At 42.8% G+C, this 20,682-nt stretch overlaps 1 protein-coding gene across 2 annotated transcripts in view; it reads right to left on the minus strand.

Annotated features, from left to right (window-relative positions):
* LOC146832701 (cytochrome P450 2J5-like) overlaps window positions 1–20,025 on the minus strand; it is a 323,369-nt gene extending 303,344 nt beyond the window's left edge. For both annotated transcript variants that reach the window (XM_085605996.1, XM_085605995.1), the window contains exon 1: window positions 19,770–20,025. In XM_085605996.1, coding sequence (XP_085462122.1) covers window positions 19,770–19,928 — 159 coding nt within the window. In that variant the 5' untranslated portion in view covers window positions 19,929–20,025. The remainder of the gene's footprint in view (window positions 1–19,769) is intronic.
* Window positions 20,026–20,682: the final 657 nt, after the last annotated feature.

Below are 20,682 nucleotides of genomic sequence, written 5' to 3' on the forward strand. Positions count from 1 at the left end.
ATACTATTTTCAAAATGGACACTCCAACTGTCTATGATAAGAGACCTGCTATCCCTTTACCTATCACTGAGGCTGCCCCAATATTATCTCCTATACCGGAGGTTAATTATTTGACACCTAGAAGAGGTGAAAGCCCAGATTCATATGTAGGTAATATTGGGAATGGTACATGTGACTTTATGTTTTGGAATGTCGCCGGTCTTAAATCTAAGCTGGCAAATAGAGTATGGAATGACTTCATTCAGAAATGTGAACGTATTAGTCTCTTGGAATCATGGGCGGTGGAGCCTATCCATATAAATGGTTACAAAACCCTACATACACCTGCAGTAGCTTCAATGTATGGAAGAGCTAAAGGGGTCCTTTGTACCTATGTTTCGAACCTAGTAATTTTTGGAAGAATTCATATAATTACTGAGGATTGTTTTTATCAGATTATCAGTTTACCTGTGGATAAATCCTGTACAGTAATAATAGTGAAGTACTATAATAACGTTCCTCATGTTTTAATTGAGGGGATTGTGAAGGCTATACGTTGTCATCTACAAAATTTGCAGGAGTCTGGAAATAAGGATTTGCTCATAGTTTGGGGGGGGATTTCAATTCTGTGTTATGTCAACAAGCAGATACTGTGAATTGTGGTATTATGTATGATAAGGATATGTTTTTCCCCATTTTCCGCATACAAGGTACGGTGACAGCTTAAATGAAACTGTGTTTCAATTCGATTTAGGATTTGCCAACACTTTATGTATTCCCCATGTTCCCTTTGGTCCTACTTTTAATGGTCGTGGAACATTTTCTACAATAGACTTTATCCTGGTATCTAATAGGCATTGCTCAAAAATTACTGATTTTTGTACTCATAAGATCTCATTAAGTGATCATTTTCCGCAGAGCTTTAGTATTCACCTATTCAGTCAAGAGATAAATAGGGCTAATAGCCCTAACCATATAGTGGGAGAAATATCCCTGTCTAGGCAAAATGGCTATGCATTATGTTGGGATGGAATAGAACCAAATGAATTTATGAGAAAGGTTATAGCGAATTGTAATGATAAGATCATGGCCTGTCTGGATAAGAAGACTACATGTAAGGAAATTATTGATGGTTTTAATTTTATTACAGACCATATTAAGAAGGCTCTCACTCTTAAAATTAATAATAAGAAAGAAAATGTAAGGAAAGATGGATGGTTCGATTCCAATTGTACAAAGGCTTATAGGAAGCTTAAGCACACCCTGCATCTGGAAGACAAAAATAAGGATAAGATCAGAGAGGCCCGGAAAGAGTATAAGTGTGCCTTAAAAGATAGAAGAAACGTGATAAAAGCAGAGGCCTGGATAGCATTCGGAGAAGCATCTATTGTTAGAGACTCCAGCACATTCTGGAAGGCAGTTAACGCTCCCTTCCTGATAGACAGAGATTTAGCTAATATTGAGGTAGCAATTACAGAGCATGCGTGGATAGAGCATTTTTCTTCCCTGTATAATGATCCACTTTTAGGGTCGCAAGTTAATATAGATCATGAGGATGAGCATGTACCACTTTCAAAGGTTCAAGGGGAACACCTCTCTTTTGAGCTTAGTGAGGTAAACTTGGCCATTGCTACAAGTCTAGGCGGAAAGGCCGCTGGGCCGGATGGTGTTCCTGTTGATATTTTTGAAGCTAATATTGCACTATGGGGCCCTTTGCTGACACAAGTTTTTAATGCTTGTAGCTCGGTGGTTTTCTATCTACATGGTATGAATCCATTTTGGTACCAATCTTTAAAAAAGTAGATAGGGCCGACACGGCCTGTTATCGGCCAATATCCTTGTTGGATTCAACCGTGAAAATTGTAGGTCGAGTATTACTGAACAGATTACAGGATTGGGCGGAGGACCGGTCAGTGATAAGCGACTTACAATATGGCTTTCGTAAGAAGTTAGGTACAATTGAGCAAGGCCTTAATCTTAATATTATAATGAATAAATATATTAAGGCAAAAAAGGGAATTTTATATTTGGCATTCGTCGACTTATCATCGGCGTTTGATTGTATAATGCATAATAAATTATGGATGATTTTAGAGGAGATGGGTGTAGAAGCGGTTTTAATTTCTTTCCTAAGGCAGCTCTATTCAGGGGCAAAGGCAAGGGTCCGTTCGGGGTGGGGGGGATGCACTAGAGACTTTAAAGTGAGGCGAGGTGTGAGAAAAGGCTGCGTCCTTGCACAATTTCTTTTTACATTGTACATAAATAGTCTTGATAAGGTTTTAGTTCAGGAATGTAAGGACCTACCGGAAGCTGGTAAACGACCCATTCCCACATCATTATACGCAGATGATGCGGTTCTTATGGCTCGTACACTATTGGGACTTCAAAGGGTCATTACCAGTTTTACAAATTTTATGTCGGACCGGGGTCTTACTATTAATTCATCAAAAACGTGTACAATGAATTGTGGGTCAGGGTGTACAAAGTCTAGAACTATATGTATTGATAATAAGCGGATCGAAAGCACTAAGACTTTTTCCTACCTTGGAATTTTATTTGAACGTACGGGATCCTGGGTACAGGCAGTTAAAATAAGGAGATTATTGTATATAAGGTCTTTATCTGCCCTATCAAATTTTAGTAGGAAATTAGGCAGACGCCCAACGGTGGAATTACTAAATAATTATAAGGCAAAATGCGCAACTGTCGCCTCCTATGGAGCTGGTATATGGGGGTATTGGGATGTGGGCTCTATTCAAGTAGCTGAAAATATGTCTTTAAGATTCTTGTTGATGGTACCAAACAGTACCTCCTCCTTCATATGCCACACAGAACTAGGGTTGTTATACCTAGAAGATATTATAAAAATTCAACCAGTCCTGTTGTGACATAGGATATGGACCACAGAGGAAACGAAGTTTAATCGCTGGATTCTAACAGATTGTATGGGCTTGGACAGGGTGAAACAAGTTAGATGGCTGTCATATGTTAAATCCTTTTTATATAATTTAGGCCACCAAGAATTCTATGATGATCCCCCTACTATGAACAGGATATCCAGGAAAGACCTTAAAAATCACTGTCTAAACTTCTGGAGTGAAAAGAGATTATGTGTGGAAATGAATAAAATTACAGTGCAAGCACATAATCTTACACTAACAACTTTTAGACTGCAGCCATACTTATGTTTGATAACATGTGATTATGACAGATTTTTATTGATGCGTTTTCGCCTGGGTATTTTGCACAGATCACTAAGTTTTCATGATATAAATGACTGGTCAAAAGGGCTAGGTAAATGCCCATGCGATGATACCTCGGTACAATCGACTATACATGTGGTATTTTTTTGCAAATTTTACTCTGTACAGAGAAAATTATGGATTATTCCTGTCTTAAAAACATATGGTATGAAGCACTGTCACACAGCATTTATGGCCCTACAACAGTTAGAGACAGAATTTGTAATAGCTTCTGTAACTGTCTTCTTAAAAAATATTTTTAAGTGCAGGAAATCGATTACGATGTGAATATATGAGAAATGAAATAATGATTAAGTATCTGGTCCATCGCTGTTACTGTAAACATCATCATACGCTTTTTAATAATTTTATCATGTTTGTATGTGCTTTTATAGTTATTGATGTAACCGAATAAAGTGTTATTGATTGATTGATTGATTGATTGATTGATTGATAGTATTGGCAGCAGGTAATTTCCTTGAAGCAGTGATATATGCCATCTCGGAAAAGGAGTCTACTGTCACCATAATCACTTCATTATCTGGAGAAGGAGACAGAGAGGATATGAAATCAGTGGATATGGTATGCCATGGAGCTGGTGGAACAGTTAAGGGCTGACGTAACCCCACAGGTTTAGTGTGAAGTATCTTGGCCTGGGCACAGACAGGACTGGATGATACAGAGGTTTCAGTATCTTTTCTTACAAATGGCCACCAGAAAGAACGTAGCAATAATTCAAGAGTGTTTGTAACAACACGATGACCAGCAACAGGAGAATCATGACACATCAGCAGGGCTTCTAGTTGTACCTTTTGTGTTGGGAGGAATAATGCTCTTTCATGATAGGGGTATTGACCATGCTGTGTGATCTGACCATTTAGCTTCTGCCATTCTTCTTGGTTTAGGGAGGTATACAATAATTGGACTCTGTCTGGGAATGACTGAACTGCGCCAATGATCCATTGTGGCTCAATTATGTTTTGTTGTGGTAGTGTTGCACTTTCCGGATAATGACGAGACAAGGCATCTGCCAGACTGTTCTGAGACCCCGGTATGTAGGTATTGGTAAAATCGTACTGGCAAAAATGATAAACCCACCGGGCCTGGCGGCTATTTTGATACTGGAAGTAGCAAAGGCATTGTAGATTCCTGTGATCCGTTCTGATTTCAAACGGTTCTTTGGTACTCAATAAGAATTGTCTCAGTTCACGACAGGCTAACTTCATGGCCAATAATTTTTGCTCGAGAACAGAGTAGTTCCTCTCAGATTCTGACGGGACATTAAACAAGTAGAAGACTGGATGTTCCAGTCCGTCATCATCTTGTTGTTGTAGAAGCACAGCACCTATTGCTCTGTCTGACACGTCTGTTTCTACAACAAACTTTCCTGTTGTATCTTGATGACGTAAACAGGAGCTTGAGTAAACGCCTGTTTCAATGACTGAAAGGCTCTCTCAGCAGTTTCAGTCCATTTGAATCCTTGTCGGAGATTTTCTTTCTTTAAGGTTTGAGAGATGTAACTTGTACGGTGGGCAAAATTATCGATGAATAGGTGATACAAGTTTATCAAGCCTAAGAAACATTGCGTTTTTGTGATTGCTGAAGGTGAAGGACAATCTAGAATAGCTCTTACCTTTTGTGGATCCATGGCAATACCTGTCTTGTTGATTCGGTAACCTAAATATTCCACCTCAGACTTATTGAACTAACACTTTTCGGGCTTACAGCAGAGGTTGTTCTCACGTAGTCTTTCTAGAACTTGAGCAACATGTGTAAAATGTAACTCAGGAGCAACTGAATAGACCAAAATGTTGTCTAAATATATTACAGCAATTTGATTTAGGAGGTTGGAGACCACATTATCCATAAATCATTGAAAAATAGACGGTGCATTGGTTAATCCAAAGGGCATAACTCGATATTCGAAATGACCCAAGGGTGTTCTGGAAGAGGTTTTCCACTCATCTCCTTCTTTGACTTGATATTGGGTGCTGGGTCAAGACTGATTTGCATATGGCTGGGTTCAAACTGGAATGGCATGGGGAGCAAAAAAACGATTGATTTAGGCCCAGATCTCTGTATGACATTATTCTGCATTCTGTCCATCAATTGTTCTTTTTGCATTTGAAGGAGATGGTAGGCACCCCTAAGGTCTAGCTTGGTAAAGACTTGTGCTTCTCTAACAGCCTCCACGATATCTTTAATCAAGGGTAAAGGATAACGATCCTTGATAGTGATCTTGTTCAGACCTCTGAAGTCTATGCAAGGCCGAAGGTCCTTTGTCTTCTTGGGTACGAAGAAGAGAGGTGCCCTAGCAGGTGATGAGGACTGAGTGATTACACCACTTTGAAGGTTTTCTTCAAGATATTGTCTAAAGGTTCCTTCTCGGGCTCAGTAAGAGAGCATACCCTTCCAAAAGGTACTATCGCTCCAGGCTCCAGAGGAAAAGCCCAATCAAAGTCCCTATGAGGGGGCAGTTTCAAGTTCTTCGGTTTCTGAAAAACAGTCTGCATAGCTTTGGTAGTGACTAGGAACACCTTGCACTGTGTTAACAGAGATACATGCTTCTTGTTTTACTATAGGCATCTCTTTTTGGGACTAGTATTCCTCAGTAGGATAACAGAATTGTTGGCAAAAATGTGATGATGAGGAAATAGACTTAGTCTTCCAGTTGATGTAGGGATTGTGTCTGAGCAGCCAGGGTATTCTTAAAATCATGATATGATTAGGCAAGGCTATCAGGTCAAAGGATAAATACTCTTAGTGTCTTCCAAAAGTCAATTGTAGTGACAGTGTCTTTTCTATGAAGTCTGGAAACAAGAGGAGTGCCATCTACTGTATGTACTTGTCCTGGAGTCTCCTTCGGAATACGGCATATTTGTCTCTCTGTAGGCCATCTTTCGTCCAAATAAATACCACTGGCTCTACAAACTAACAGTGCCAATATGCTTTCTTTAGTGCCATCAGGCAACCGTAGGAACATTGGTAGAAGAAAAAGAGAATTCGAGGTCTCTTTTGACATGCAGATTGAAGGTATTGCAGACCATCCCGTCCTCTCCCTTCTTACATAGGATGGGATCAATTGCAGATCATATGACCAGAAGCACCACAATATAGGCAGAGTCCTTGTCTTCTCCTGTGTTCTTGCTCAGCCTCGGACAGCGGTCTTCTGGTCAGGCTTATTTGCATTGGTTCTTCTCCTGATGAAGGGAGTATTTCGGATACAGGAAATTTTGTTCTACGAACACTAGGTCGTGTCCTTCCTGCATGTGGATGGACACGTGATTTTCGTCTTTCCGATCGATGTTCATTGAGACGATGTTCAACAGACAGCGAAAGATCCATTAGTGCAGTCATGGTTTCAGCACGGGGAGAATGCACTAACTCATCCTTAATGTCTTCTCATAGGCCTCTGCGAAAAAGACTGACTAATGTTGGTTCCACCAAAGTGGTTTCTGCAGCTAGTTGTCTAAAGTGCATGATGTATTGCAGGGCATCATGGTTGCCCTGTTGAACTTCACACAGGGCTTCTTATGCTGAGGTTTACAAGCCGCGTCTTTGAAACATTTTTTTAAAGGCAGCAAGAAAGGACATGTAATTTGATAACTGAGGATCGGCCGAGGCTACCAAAGGAGTCGCCCATGCCAACACAGGACCAGACAAGGCACTGATCAGATACCCAACCGTAGTTCTATTTTATGAAAACTGGGCTGGGCAGAAGGCAAAAAATACTGTTGAGGAATCCAGAAATTCTTTCAACTTATTGGGATCCTCGGAATAACGAGGAGTGGTAGTAGAGACTGAGGGTACATCAGACACCTTAGCAGCCAACACTTGACTTAAGGCTATATTTTGTTCACGTAACTGTTGTAATTCTTGGGCCTGTTGTTGTACACTCTGTGCTAATGCCTGTGTCGCTTTTACTGACCCTTCCAGAGGTGACGGTTGAGGAAGATCCATAACATCTGTAAAGACTTGTGACGTTCTTACCGGCTCTGGCGTGTTGGAGAGATACTCGACTTCGGTTCTTGAGGGTTCTGTTCTGTCCAAACTAAGGGCGACCCCTTCAGGTAGCCATGGTGCCACTGACACTGAAATGGCCAAAGCAGACCGTGCCCTCCAAAAGAAGTTCCAAGAGGAAAAAACCCTGTAGTGAAAACCTCTGGTGGTAGTGGGACCTCCAGGAATTAAGAGGAAGGAGAGAAACCTCCAGAAGGAGAAAAAGAAGGGCAGGAATCCAAACTAGGATAGAAGTCTAAATCAGGAACAAGGTAGGCCAACAGGAATCACAGATACACCAGGCAGGAGCATAGGATACCAACAGGAGCGAGGACACACCAGCAGGAGTGAAGAGTGTTGCAACGCAAGGGAGTGAAGGATCCAGCCCTTTAAATACCCATGAACAGGAAGTGAATAAACAGGAACAGAAAGTGACCAAACAGGAACAGGAAGTGACCAAACAGGAAGCAAGTAACCACCATCTTGGTTAAGGAAAAGGATAGTGGACGGAATAGAAAGGCCACCATCTTGAATTGGTAGAGCAGTTACTTCCAAAGGCCTTCTGGAAAGAAGACTATGGAATCATAGGAAGGCAAGATGGCTCCAAGAAGACATGAAGAAACAGATATATATCCAGTGAAAGGAAGGTAAGATAAGTGCTCCAACATGTCAAAAAAAGAAGCCGCAGCTCCAAAACTGGAGCTGCAGCATTCCTGTCATGTAAATTGTCAGATAACGGGCCACCGCGTAGGTAGGTGGCGTGCCCGACACAGAAAGAGAGCAGGTGCCACAGGATGCACCCGTGACCCCAAATTGGCAACAGCGGGTCGCCGCGCAGCACCGCAATGTGCTCAAAGAAAAGAGGGAGGTGCAGCGGGCTGTATCGCGGCCCGCGAGGAAGAAGCGTGCAGCACTGCGGGCTGAATCACGGTCCGTGGTGCAACAGTGCAGGCCTAAGGGATGTGAAACTGCACTCTAAGACAGATTTCCCCGTATATGTATAATCAGGCGCGGTGCGTCCATTGGGGCGTGGGGGCATAGCCCCCCCGCCCGCGCCTTGCACCCGCAGCTCCCTCCTCTGTGAATGTCAGTCAGCATGACGTCGGACCGTGGGCGGTCCGGCGTCATGTTGACTGACATCATTGTCAGACGCATTTGGGAAAGGCAGCACAAGTGCGCATGAGTGGGCATGGAGCTTAATTTTCACTCCGTGCCCAGTCATGCGTACTTGTGTTTTTGCTGCCTTGCGCATGCCCATTAGGAGCCCCTCAGTCTCCTAATGGGCAGGCGGCGGGCGAGGAGTAGGCTGTGCCGTCAGCCAATCCTGGCGCTGCTGCAGCGCCAGGATTGGCTGAGGGCCGGGTTGCCAGTCACAGTTGCGTCACGTGGACGTGGTGTTCCGGACCGTTTGAAGGGGCAGAGAGGCGCCAACGCGGGCCAGGAGAAGAGGCGGTCACCGGTCAGGTAAGTGTTTTTTAATTTTAGGGTGGTTTGGCTGGGTTGGGGTTGGTCAGGTTTGGCTGGATAATCTGGCCGGGTTGGCGCCTCGGCAGTGCTGGACTGTGTACTGCACCAAAGGATACAGCTGTAAGAAACGAGTAGTGTTTGCCTTCGCCCAAATGCTTCTTTTTAAACGTTCTGTACATATGGTTTATTTAGTCATGCAGTTTCTTTTACACATCTAATACTTTTGTCACTGCGTTTTACAGCATAAAATGGTACAGGTCACATGTAGTATGTAATCTTTCTTTTCATACAGTGACTCGTTGGTGCTGAATCTAAACTGAGATCTCGGGTCTTAGTAATTATGAAAGGTAATTGATGAGCAACATAGCCGGTGCTCTCATAAGGCGTGGAAAGGACTGCTTGTTCTGCAAATAAATGTAAAAATTAAGAAAAGAGGCAACATTCGAATTTGACTTTAATGCAGCTTGAAATAAATTTTAGAAAGGTGGACAAGCATGAGGGCGTGGATCGGGAGTCTGTTTGTCAGCAAACCTCCTGACATCCATCTGCTATGTTTCCGTGGATGAAAATCAGACACCCAAAGAGAACACCTGGTTGTTAATCGATGCAGGTAGCAATTTCAAACATGAGGCACGCAGTTCTGCTCCTCTGTCTCCTGGGAACGAGTATTGCTTTTCCAGTAAGTACGCATTAATTATTATATTCTCGCTGCTTACTAGCTTCTGTTGGTTCTGTAACAGCCAAAGTAGTGTCGAGTTGCAAAGTGTGACAAAAACTACAGTTGTGTTTAGCTATAACATCGCTTACAAGGTCTCTCTCTCTGGACTGAATGCACTGATTCTGGAAATTTATAAAGGAAATGTCTCCCAATTGTTACCTATGGTAGGGGGGTGTGGGGCTGCATTGATGTTGGAGCTATGCAGGTGGAAGAAATCAGATTTTGTTGGCGTGTGGGGACACACATTTTTGGTCTCTAAAGACACATTGATTCTGGCGGTTTTAAGACGTAAGCCTTGCAACATGGTCGTACCTCAGCTGTGCATATTGCATTCTGCTTTTACTCAGAGCCACTGTCTTTCCGCAGATGCGGTTGAGAGAAGTGTCATATATTGTTCCAACCGAGAGCCTGGTGATAATGCACATAAAGGGCTCAACACTTACCGTTTTTTATTATTTCTTTTGGTGCACTTCGTTGTTCCACTAGCTTACCCCGCACGCTCCGCGGTATCCGTGCACTGGAACGTATCTTGTGTGCCTTGTCTTACACCTGCAGTAGTGTTCTAGTTGTGATCCCAGTGACACTGAAACCCAACTCAACTAGTTCCTACTCCTCTCGGAGCTCTTCCTCAGGGGGCCCTGATTGTGTTGTGAGTGCTTTTCCGTTCCCGTGCCAGGCGCACTTTATTGCCCATGCTGCGCTCATGAGTGTGCACTTCCCTACATCGAAGCAAGTGACACACTAGGAAGCTTTGCGTCACCCAAAGGCTGCTTAGCACTGTGGAAAGCATCTTGTAGAACCAAACTTCCTGCTGCTGCTCACCAGGCTGACAGCTTCACCAGCCAGAGGCCTCACTCTTCCGATTTACATCAAAGGCAATATGGCTTTGAAATAGGGGATTGGTATATGCATTGTTCCTATTGGGGTTTTATGCAGATTTGTTTTCAGGCTACGGATATACAACAAAATGTGTTATCTGTAAAATGTAGTGCTTCTTATGCATGATGATGCCTGCATAGCTCCAAGCAGTGAACTGTACCGCCTAGTTGTGCTTTCAGAGTGTCTTGTTTTTAGCTGCCTCTTAAACATGGCTTTAAGCGCAAAAAAAAACTGCAAAAACACGGAGGGTTCTGAGAGATGATTTGCACCTGATCACCTGTTCAAAGTACAGAATTCAGGATCTAAACCCATGCGTTTTGGGCTATACAGTTGGCAATTGGCAGTCAGACCTTTATTTTGTGCCAGGGATATGTTTCCTGATATCATTTAAAAGTCATGTTTAGTTAAGAATAGTTCTGGGAGCAAATGGATTTAGCAGACAAGAAAACAGATGAATGGTGAACTTTTGGAATTAGCCCAGGGTCAAACAGTTTCATCATGTGGGAAAGCTGTAATTAGAATTCTGGTCTATTCATTCAAACTGACTTTTTAGGCAGTAGGCCTAATATCGCCCTGTGAGTTCCTCAAGGTCACATAGAGAGCATTTTTTATTTCTAATGCAAAACACAATTTTCATCAAAATTATTTAGCTGCACTGTACTTCGTTGTGTTTTTCCCAGCCCGCCTGGAAAAACTGACCTCTTTCTTAAGAACAAGCATTCATTACATCGTTTTATTCAGTAAGATATGGAGCATTTTTGTGTTTCAACATTTTATTTCTACATTTTCACAATTGGTTTATAAACCTTCTTGCTTTCTCAAATTTGCCTGAAAATGTATCATTTGTCCACTACATTTTACAAATTTTCCCCAGTGGAGAACCTCCTTGAATCTCAATATAATGGTCAGGATCGCTCGCTACACTCTCACACCACAGTGCACTCATCCCGAACTTTTACGCTTCACCACTTTCAAATGTCACCAGCCGCCACTGTGTATGATACAGTGTATTGTAGGTAAAACAGTACACGATACTGACCTAAGAGTGCCCACTGATATTATAAGGCCTACTCCAGGTCAATATCTAACTCTGCAGAGCACCCTCAGCACCACGCTACCTGTGCGCAGTTACCAGACTGCGCACGTTGGTAGTCTCACATGCACAGCCCTCACATGTGTTCAGGTGTAACCAGCCGAGTAACCCTTAACCTTGCTGCATCGCAGCAGCCTTATCTTAAAAGTAAACACATACATTCCATTTACCATGTAATTATCGTGGGTGCGACATGAGTAGTAATCCTCACACACAGTAAAAAGTTCAAAATTGGGGGATCAAAAAAGCAAACAAATTCAGGAATACTAAACGGGTGGAACCCATTTTGCAACAAATGAAACCACCGGCTGGCTCAAGGGAAGAAATAGCCATCACTTATGCGTCCTCGTACATAGTCAGCGGTAACAAGTGGCAATGCTTTCTGACCAGACACACCATTCACCATTTGCCCGCTACCACTGACACCTTCCACTGACGTGTCTATACTGAGATCACCCATCTAACTCAACCATGTGGCTACCTCTCCCTGCAGGGAACCCTGACTGAACTAAGAACACTCCTGGTTCTAGATTATATGACTCCAGGACACTAACCACCTAAATGAACTGAGGAGATCTAGGCCGACCCTTCCCCTGGGTCATGCAATACTGCGTCCACCACAAAATTCTTGGCAAGGGTTCATTATCTCAGCACTGATACCAACACAACAGACAGATCTGAAACCTATCCCATGGGTCACTGGCTATTCCCCCTCTGGAGAATGCATCGTTCATCACCCTCACTCAACTGGGTCACTTCACCCAAATGTGCAGACACAGGCCCCTCGCAGGACCTCTGCCACTCACCCACAGTAGTTATTCTGGGATCTAAGCTGTCACCACAACGTCTCTGGATGACTGCTTCTCCTAAGGGAACTCCAGTACGATCAAGGAGTGCTCCTAGACTAACGTCACCCAGGAAGATCCATCACAGGACCCCCTCACCCGTGGACTCCCTAAAGCCCCACTGGGTCAACAGGAAGCACTGCCGGACAGTACGTGGGACATGCCTCACCCAGACCCCCCTTCAGGCCATTTCCCAGCCTTCATGCTGTCAACACGAAACCAATCAGAGACCATAAAGATCCCTCAGGGAAAAGTTCAACAAGTCTCCTTGAGGCCCACACTGCCGCCTTTCATCTCACTCAGATAATGGGATTCTCTCACTACTGAGTCCTTGCCTAGTAAAGCATGACTTTGGAGGGATCTTAGGGATGCATCCTAAGACTGGTACACCTAAAGTGCACCACACTTGAGTCTGATGAGTACAGTCCTTGTCAATTGCCTGTTTCCCAGCACACTCAAAGTAACCCTCCTGGACAGAAGTGACTAACACTAGCACAGTTTGAAGCACAGGGTTCCTTCCTTTTAGATGAGGCCCATCTGGCCAGCTGATACTGCCATTGCACGAGCACCTGCCTTCTAAACACACTCAACACAGGCATGTGCTCCACTGGTACACCTAAAGTGCACCAATCAGCAGTCAGCCGGGTAGAGTCCTTGTCAACTGCTTGTGAGACAGCTCAGAGTATACCTCCTAGACAGAAGTGACAAACCCTTTCCCACAGTGGAGCACAGGGTCCTTTCCCTTAAGATAGGGCCCAACTGGCCAGCTGGTATGCACCATTTACGCCATACTGGGGGCTGTACCCACCAGCCAAAACAATGTCTGGCAAGGCAGTACTTAAAGGGAACTCATGGCCTCACCCTAAGGTTGGTACACCAGCAGTGCACCAGGCAGGGGTCTTCTAAGGCACAGCTCAAAGCAACAATCCCTAACAGACATGCCTGGACACCATCCATTTACAGGGCCTCCACTCTCAGTGTTGGGGTCTGCCCACACAGGGGGGCTCACTCGCTTGAAATCTGCTGTGCCGAAAGTGCGGAAAGTGCATGAATTTCCTGGAACCCCCAATCACCTCATACAAGAAGCAGTGTACCCATTCACCAAGATATATGTTGTGGTGCCTGTTTTAGTCCTTAAACCTATAGTGAAAACCCCTCCTCACACAGGCATAGTGTGTAGTACTGGGGTTCAAAGGACACTATGGCCTGGAACACTATAATGGGAACACTATGTGTGAAAGCCCAACCATCATCACATCTTTTCCAAAATGTAAACCAGTTTTAATAAACACAGTTAACACATTAACCAACAATCAATGTTTTCACATGACATATGTGTGATGGGGCTTTCCTTTCCCACCTCTGGAGTTCACATAAACAAACATTTAAACCCTCTCAGAGCACTGCACTCTGATATTTGAGGATTAATGCATAGGTATAGTGTGACAAAACTGAACTTATCAAATGTTAGCAATGCGTACTGTAATGGGATTACTATTTTTTCCAGTGCTGAACACCAATGTAGGAAATCAGGTTATTAACTGTGCAAGATGTGAGGCTTGCACTAGTAATAGGTCCACAATTTCTTCTTACTGGGAATGTAGCACCTCATTGTAGCACTTGATTTTATCAGGGTAGAAAAGCAGAGCAGTCCAAGGCCTACTCAGGGGAGGTGGTGTGGGCTAGTAATCACCATTTGCCTGCGTGCAATAATAATACTCAATTAATGATTGTCCAGCCCATGCTTTTTCTTTCGGAAAGGAAAAATAAATTCATTATGCGATACTAAATAGTATGCATTAACTTTCAAATATATACAGAAGGCAGATAAAAAAGTCATTAGATTACATTATGAAATCACATTTGATCCCTAAAGAGCCATGACCCCTCAAAATCACAGTACTCCCCCCCCCCCACCTATACCAAACAGCGGATCACTGACGAAATATCGAGAATAAGAATATCGAATTGCCAAAATATCGAAGGAAGAATATAGAATGCCAAAATATCGAAGCCCTATCTCCAAACTGGTAAGTACAAATATATAGAATCCAAAATATCGTTGTAAAAAATATAGTTAGTCACAATATCGAATTATTGTAAATGTCTTAAATGTAAAATTAATTAAATAAAACATGTAATTAACTGAAACATACTTAAAAATACTTAAATTACTTTAAAATTAATAAATAATTAATGTAAGTAAAAAATAAAAATAATACATATATATTAACGTAATATTAATTTAAAAAATGCAATATTTTTTGCGTAGGATAGCGGGCGGGTAACATTTACTATTACCACTCCAGTAAGTGCAACAGTAGGGAAAGTGATGGATAGCGTAGGGGTAAAAATTACTATTCCCACTCCAAAGAGTGCAACAGTAGGGAAAGTGTTGGGTAGAGTAGGGCTAAAAATTACTATTCCCACTCCAGAGAGTGCAACAGTAGGGAAAGCGTTGGATAGCGTAGGGGTAAAAATTACTATTTCCACTTCAGAGAGTGCAACTGTAGGGAAAGCATTGGATAGCGGGAGGGCAAAATTTACTATTCCCACTCCAGTGAGTGCAACAGTAGGGAAAACGTCAGATGGCGTAGGGGTAAAAATTACTATTCCCACTCCAAAGAGTGCAACAGTAGGGAAAGCGTTGGATAGCGTAGGGATAAAAATTACTATTCCCACTCCAGAGAGTGCAACACTAGGGAAAGCGTTGGATAGCGCAGGGGTAAAAATTACTATTCCCACTCCAAAGAGTGCAACAGTAGGGAAAGCGTTGGATAGCGTCGGGGTAAAAATTACTATTCCCACTCCAGTGAGTGCAATTGTAGGGTAAGCGTTGGATAGCGTCGGGGTAAAAATTACTATTCCCACACCAGAGAGTGCAACAGTAGGGAAAGCGTTGGATAGCGGGAGGGTAAAAATTACTATTCCCACTGCAAAGAGTGCAACAGTAGGGAAAGCGTTGGATAGCGTAGGGGTAAAAATTACTATTCCCACTCCAAAGAGTGCAACAGTAGGGAAAGCGTTGGACAGCGTAGGGGTAAAAATTACTATTCCCACTCCAGAGAGTGCAACAGTAGGGAAAGCGTTGGATAGCGGGAGGATAAAATTTACTATTCCAACTCCAGTGAGTGCAACTCTAGGGTAAGCGTTGGATACCGTAGGGGTAAAAATTATTATTCCCACTCCAGTGAGTGCAATAGTAGGGAAAGCGTTGGATAGCGTAGGGGTAAAAATTACTATTCCCACTCCAGTGAGTGCAATAGTAGGAAAAATAATAATTTAATATTTTATTAAAAATAAATAAATTATTAATACCAAATAAAAAATATTAAAATTAATTACCAATCAAACAATATTGAATAATTACTTTATTAAAAATACCAATGTTTTTTATTAATAACCTAATAATAATTAACAACCAATTAATTTTCAATACCAAAAATAAATACATAAAATTAATACCAATTAATAATTAATTAAGAATACATTAATTAGCAATATACAAAAATTATTTCAATAATTAATTATTTACAATTAAATTAATTCCCACCATATTCCCCTATAAACCCACAACCCGCTACAAATAATAAATTAATACAATTAACATAATTATCAATTAAACAATTAATACTAATTAATTACCAATTAATACAAATTATTTACCAATTAATAATTAATCAACAACCAATTAATTTTCAATACCAATTAATAATTACCTAATAACAATTAAATTACTTCCCACCCTATTCCCCTATAGACCCACAACCCGCTACAAAAGTAAAACGCAAAATTAAATTAAAAATAATTAATAATTCCTAAAAATTATTATTTAATGTACTATAATTAAATTACTTCCCACCCTAATCCCCTATAAACCCACCACCCGCTACGGAATTAAATTACACAAAAATTAAATAACATAAAATGCATTACTTTAAAAATATTCAAACATACATTCCAAAATTTATACATACTTTTAACACATATACTAACACTTAAAACACTATAAAAAAAAACGATATGTTTAACAACTATATTATGACTGTCGATATTACTTACTTCTATATTATTTAAATCGATATTTTATTTCTTACCTGATTTTCGATATTCTTCACCACTATATTTTGGCAATTCGATATTCTGTCCATTCTATATTAAAAACTCGATCTTCTGTCCTGTCGATATTTTGATTTCGATATTATGTCTGTTTACCCAAACAGCACATCACAATATAGGGGGGAATCATTTCAAATATAACAAGCCTATTGGCTTCCTCAAGGGTCATCACAACATGTAAGGTAAGCCTATTGACTTTATCAAAGGTGCACCACGTTAAAAGGGAACAATCAACATGGTAAACATCATCATCCTTTCACTATGGTCATTAATCATGTGACAATGCAAACCTTAATGTCAATAAAGAATTGTCAATAAAGCATTTTATCACTGATTAAATTTACAGTAAGCATAAAGAGTAAATAAAGCATTGAAAATAAAGTAATGTGTCTGTGTCTTTTTTATACACCTTCAGGCCACACGAAATGCAGCCACAGAACAAGCGCCTAAAGAATGTTGCACTTCCAGTTATATAACAAAAGCTCCAGCCTTGGGAGTGCTTTGGAAATATTAATGAAAGTCCTGTGGGTCCTAAATTCAAACTTGTAACAAGGGGAGCAGCTGCCTACCTGCAGCCCTCAATTACATTTTAAGTTCTGCCCGGCCGGCATCCTCCTCTGCCGGTATGGGAGGTGGCAGCGTGCTTCTCCCCTACCCAGTCCATGCAGGCAAAGTGATTTCTTTGTGGTGGCTGTCCCGCTGCCCCTAGACAAGGCATAGGTTATATGTGTCATCAGGGGTGCCAGAGATGGGGTCCCAGGCCTCTTCTATCTTTCTGGGGGGGGGGCATGATGGTGCTCTCCTGGTTTCTGTTGCTTCAGCACCTGGGGAGATGGGGGCTCCTGGGGCAACTAAAGATGTGGGCGGGAACTCCACACACACACCCTCCTTTGGGTAAATACATTTTACATCATGGCCCACACAGGGGTTTCTTTTTTCAAAGATGCATCAGAGACTCAAACACTTTGATCCTCACTGGGGATCAAAGGTCATCAACCACAAAAAGGCCTTTATTGGGACCAATTTGGGTGATCTTGGGCTAATTTTACTCCTAGTGGCGAGCTCTAGCCACCAGGTACAGTTCTAGCAGGCCTCCTAGCCTCAAAAGTGATGTGATATGCAGGGCACTGGTTTTACTGCCTCCCTGTCTCAGCTTTCCTCAGTATCGGGTGCTCCTTTCCACTTGTTTGGGAGCAGAAGTTCAGATTTTCCCCAACAGGTCCTCAGAGGGTGTCAGTGGGCCAGCCTCACTGGTCTTCAGAGAGACCTATTGCTCCTGGGATCAACTGTGGGCAGAGTCCATAGTCCTTTAGTGCATCATGGGGTTGTCCTTCCAGTTATCCATGGCTGTCACCGCATCCCAGTTCCAGTAAAAAGCACTCTCCCGTGGGCAAGAACTTTTAAATGGGGGGTAGAGGGTTGTAGAAGTAAGGCAACCCTGGCCAGTCCTAGGGTACCACATCACTCCTCTAACCCTGTCACATCCCTCCCGAACAGCTTACTGGTACAGTTCAAAATGGCGCCATCCAGAAGTCACTGGTCACATTTCCTCTGGGGACCTCTGTTCTGCCCCTCACTGACATCACTGCAGGGCTTTTCCCACCAAAACGTCAAAGAGGAGCCCCCTCCAGTGTTGGCTCCAGTTGTCTAGGCTTTCTTCTTTGTTTAGGAGGCCTTGACTGTCCCCAGCCCTGGTACAGTGTGATAGCTAATTAACAGATGTAGAATTTCTGCCCCACGCCTTCCTCCTCAGGAGCTGAGGAAAGCACTGTTCTTTACTCCTTTCATGTTGGGAAGCCTTTTTTCCGTCTGATGGGGAGCAGAGTATTTAATGTGGACCAGCAGGGTGAAAAAAGGCCTCAGCTCTGATCTCAGGTTGAGCCAGAGAAGTATGAAAATTCTAAACGACCCATGAGAAGTACATATAGCTGCTTGGGGCATATTTGAACTGGTCACACACTTTTATCCCCATTTGATATCTTGTATCAAACAGGACTTTGTAGGTCTAAGGGAAGCTAAACTCTAAGGCAGATTCCCCCCTCTATATAAACAGCGTCACTGCAGCAAAAGCTAACTTTACCTATGAGTGGCCTGCAATATTATATGGCCTACCCCATATCATCCCTGCATAGTCCCCTCTGCCCCTGGCAACCTGTGCGCTGTTACCGAGTTGCTCCCGACAGTAGTCTCACACACACAGCACTCACACGTGTGCACATGCGTGAGCAGACATGTTCATGTGCAATCAACCACGTGCCCCCTGAACTTTCAGTATCACATCAGCCTTCTCTTAAAAGGCAGACACTGATGGTAAACATGTGCAGTCTGTTTACTTCTTGATTAGTGGGAGTGAGGCACAAGTATGGAGAATCACCCACAGTAAAAAGTCCAAAACCAAGTGATAAAAAAAGCAAAAATATTCAGGTGCACTAAATGGACAGATGTCATTTTGCAACACCTCCATTATCAAATCAGATAGGTAAAAAAGGCCCACACATGGAGGGTTTTAACTTGTAAAAACACGCTGTATACATTTTTTGTGAGGTATGGGAGACTACATTTACCTGTGCTTGCTGCAGGCAATCTGTGTGGTAATGCAAACACAAGGAGCCCCAGTCATAGATCTGGCTTGAATCCATCATCGGTCTTGAGCTCACTTCACCACCCCAGGTCAGACCCAGCCATATGCAAATCACTCTTGACCCTGTGCCTCATGGGAACAGTCCAGCCGGAACTGCCAAGCCAGGTCTTCCCTAGACCAGAAACAAGCATCCTGGGACTGGTTTCGGGGTAACACCCCTCGTCAGCCAGGATAGCTTCAATCCAGTGGCAAAGTGAGCAAGGAGCCCACGTCTGGGCATACCCTGCCAACTTAGGGCGAACAAAGCAAACACAAGGAGATGATGGACGGAGCGCTGATTTTTATCAGACACTCACCCCCAGTTACAGATCCGGGTTGAATCCATCAATTGCATGTGGCTGGGCCTGACCTGGGGTGGCGATGTGAGCTAAAGAACGATGATGGATTCAACCCAGACGCAAGGGTGCCTGCGCTGGCACATGCCTGCTGTTTGCGCACCAGCGCAGGGGAGAAGGACGGGAATGCGCCGTATCTTGTAGATATGACGCATTCCTGCCCTTTGCCTTTGACGCACAGCAGCGCAGCGCACCGGGAACACCTCCTGCGCAGCCATGCGTCAAAAGTTTGTAAATGAGGCCCTCTACTGTTAAGTACAGTGCATTCCTGCCCTTTCCCTATCATGCAGAGCAGCGCAGCAAGGTGATTTAGATGCTGCGCTGCGAGATATCTTCATAAACTTACCCCTTAATTTATTTGTGCGAAAGGGAGGGAAAGGCACTCAAAAAGCAGAACAGTAAGCCACGCCATAGTACAAATAAAGCGGTTGGAAATCATATGGTTACCTTACCTCGATAAGTTTCTCAAACTCCACCTTAAAGCCAAGCATCCACATGTTACCGAGGATAGGTAGAGGCGTGGGCCCTGGGGGCACTTTTGAAACGGCATTCCGGAATTTCAGTACAAACCACACCAACAGAAAGACTACGACTCCTAAAAAAAACACCATATTCTCACCACCACCGTCTGCAGCGGCTTCCGACGACAGAATGTCTGCTTACATCTCCAATCTCGTTTGTATACAGAGTTTGTGGTGTGGTCAGACCGCTTGGAGTCTGTTATTGGTCAAAACAGCAATTAAGGGGTTAAAAATTTTTAACAGTTTATTTTCGAGCACCCATTCCGTTGATGTTTAATGTTTAACTTCCTGGTTGCACCTCTTCAGTTAGAGTGCCTCTCAGTGGAACGTGATATTAATGGTGCGCTGGTTGGTGTGTGTCCAATTGCATGGAAGGCTCGGCAGACCTGGCAAAGTACTGCCCAGGGGCACCGCTGCCTCATTTTGAGACCCGTTTAAAGCACTGAGGGACCAAACACAAACCAGGAATTGGTGCCAAATTAGTCTTCAGGGTTTTTCAAAACAAACGTCTTATTTCCCAAAATATCAAACAGTATTTATTGTATATTTAATGTGTACAATTACAGAATTCGATTACAGCATGTTCTTGTGCCCAACATCGCTGGAACCACAAATCCGTTAAAGCATATAAAATTCCTTATCAGTGAAAAGCTAGTGCTGTCCTCGCATGTGAAAGATTTAAAAACATTATAGGTAAAAATGTTACAGCCGAACCTCCTCTATTTGGGTCGGGCTGTGACAAAAAATAGACACGGGCACTAAAATAAAACTTTGCCCTATTAGTGAAGCAGATAGCTAAAAAAAATGGCAATATTAGGTAAATCAACAGTAAATACCGGCCCGC

The sequence above is a fragment of the Triturus cristatus genome, chromosome 5_1, assembly GCF_964204655.1.
Source record: "Triturus cristatus chromosome 5_1, aTriCri1.1, whole genome shotgun sequence".
Taxonomy (NCBI): Eukaryota; Metazoa; Chordata; class Amphibia; order Caudata; family Salamandridae; genus Triturus; species Triturus cristatus.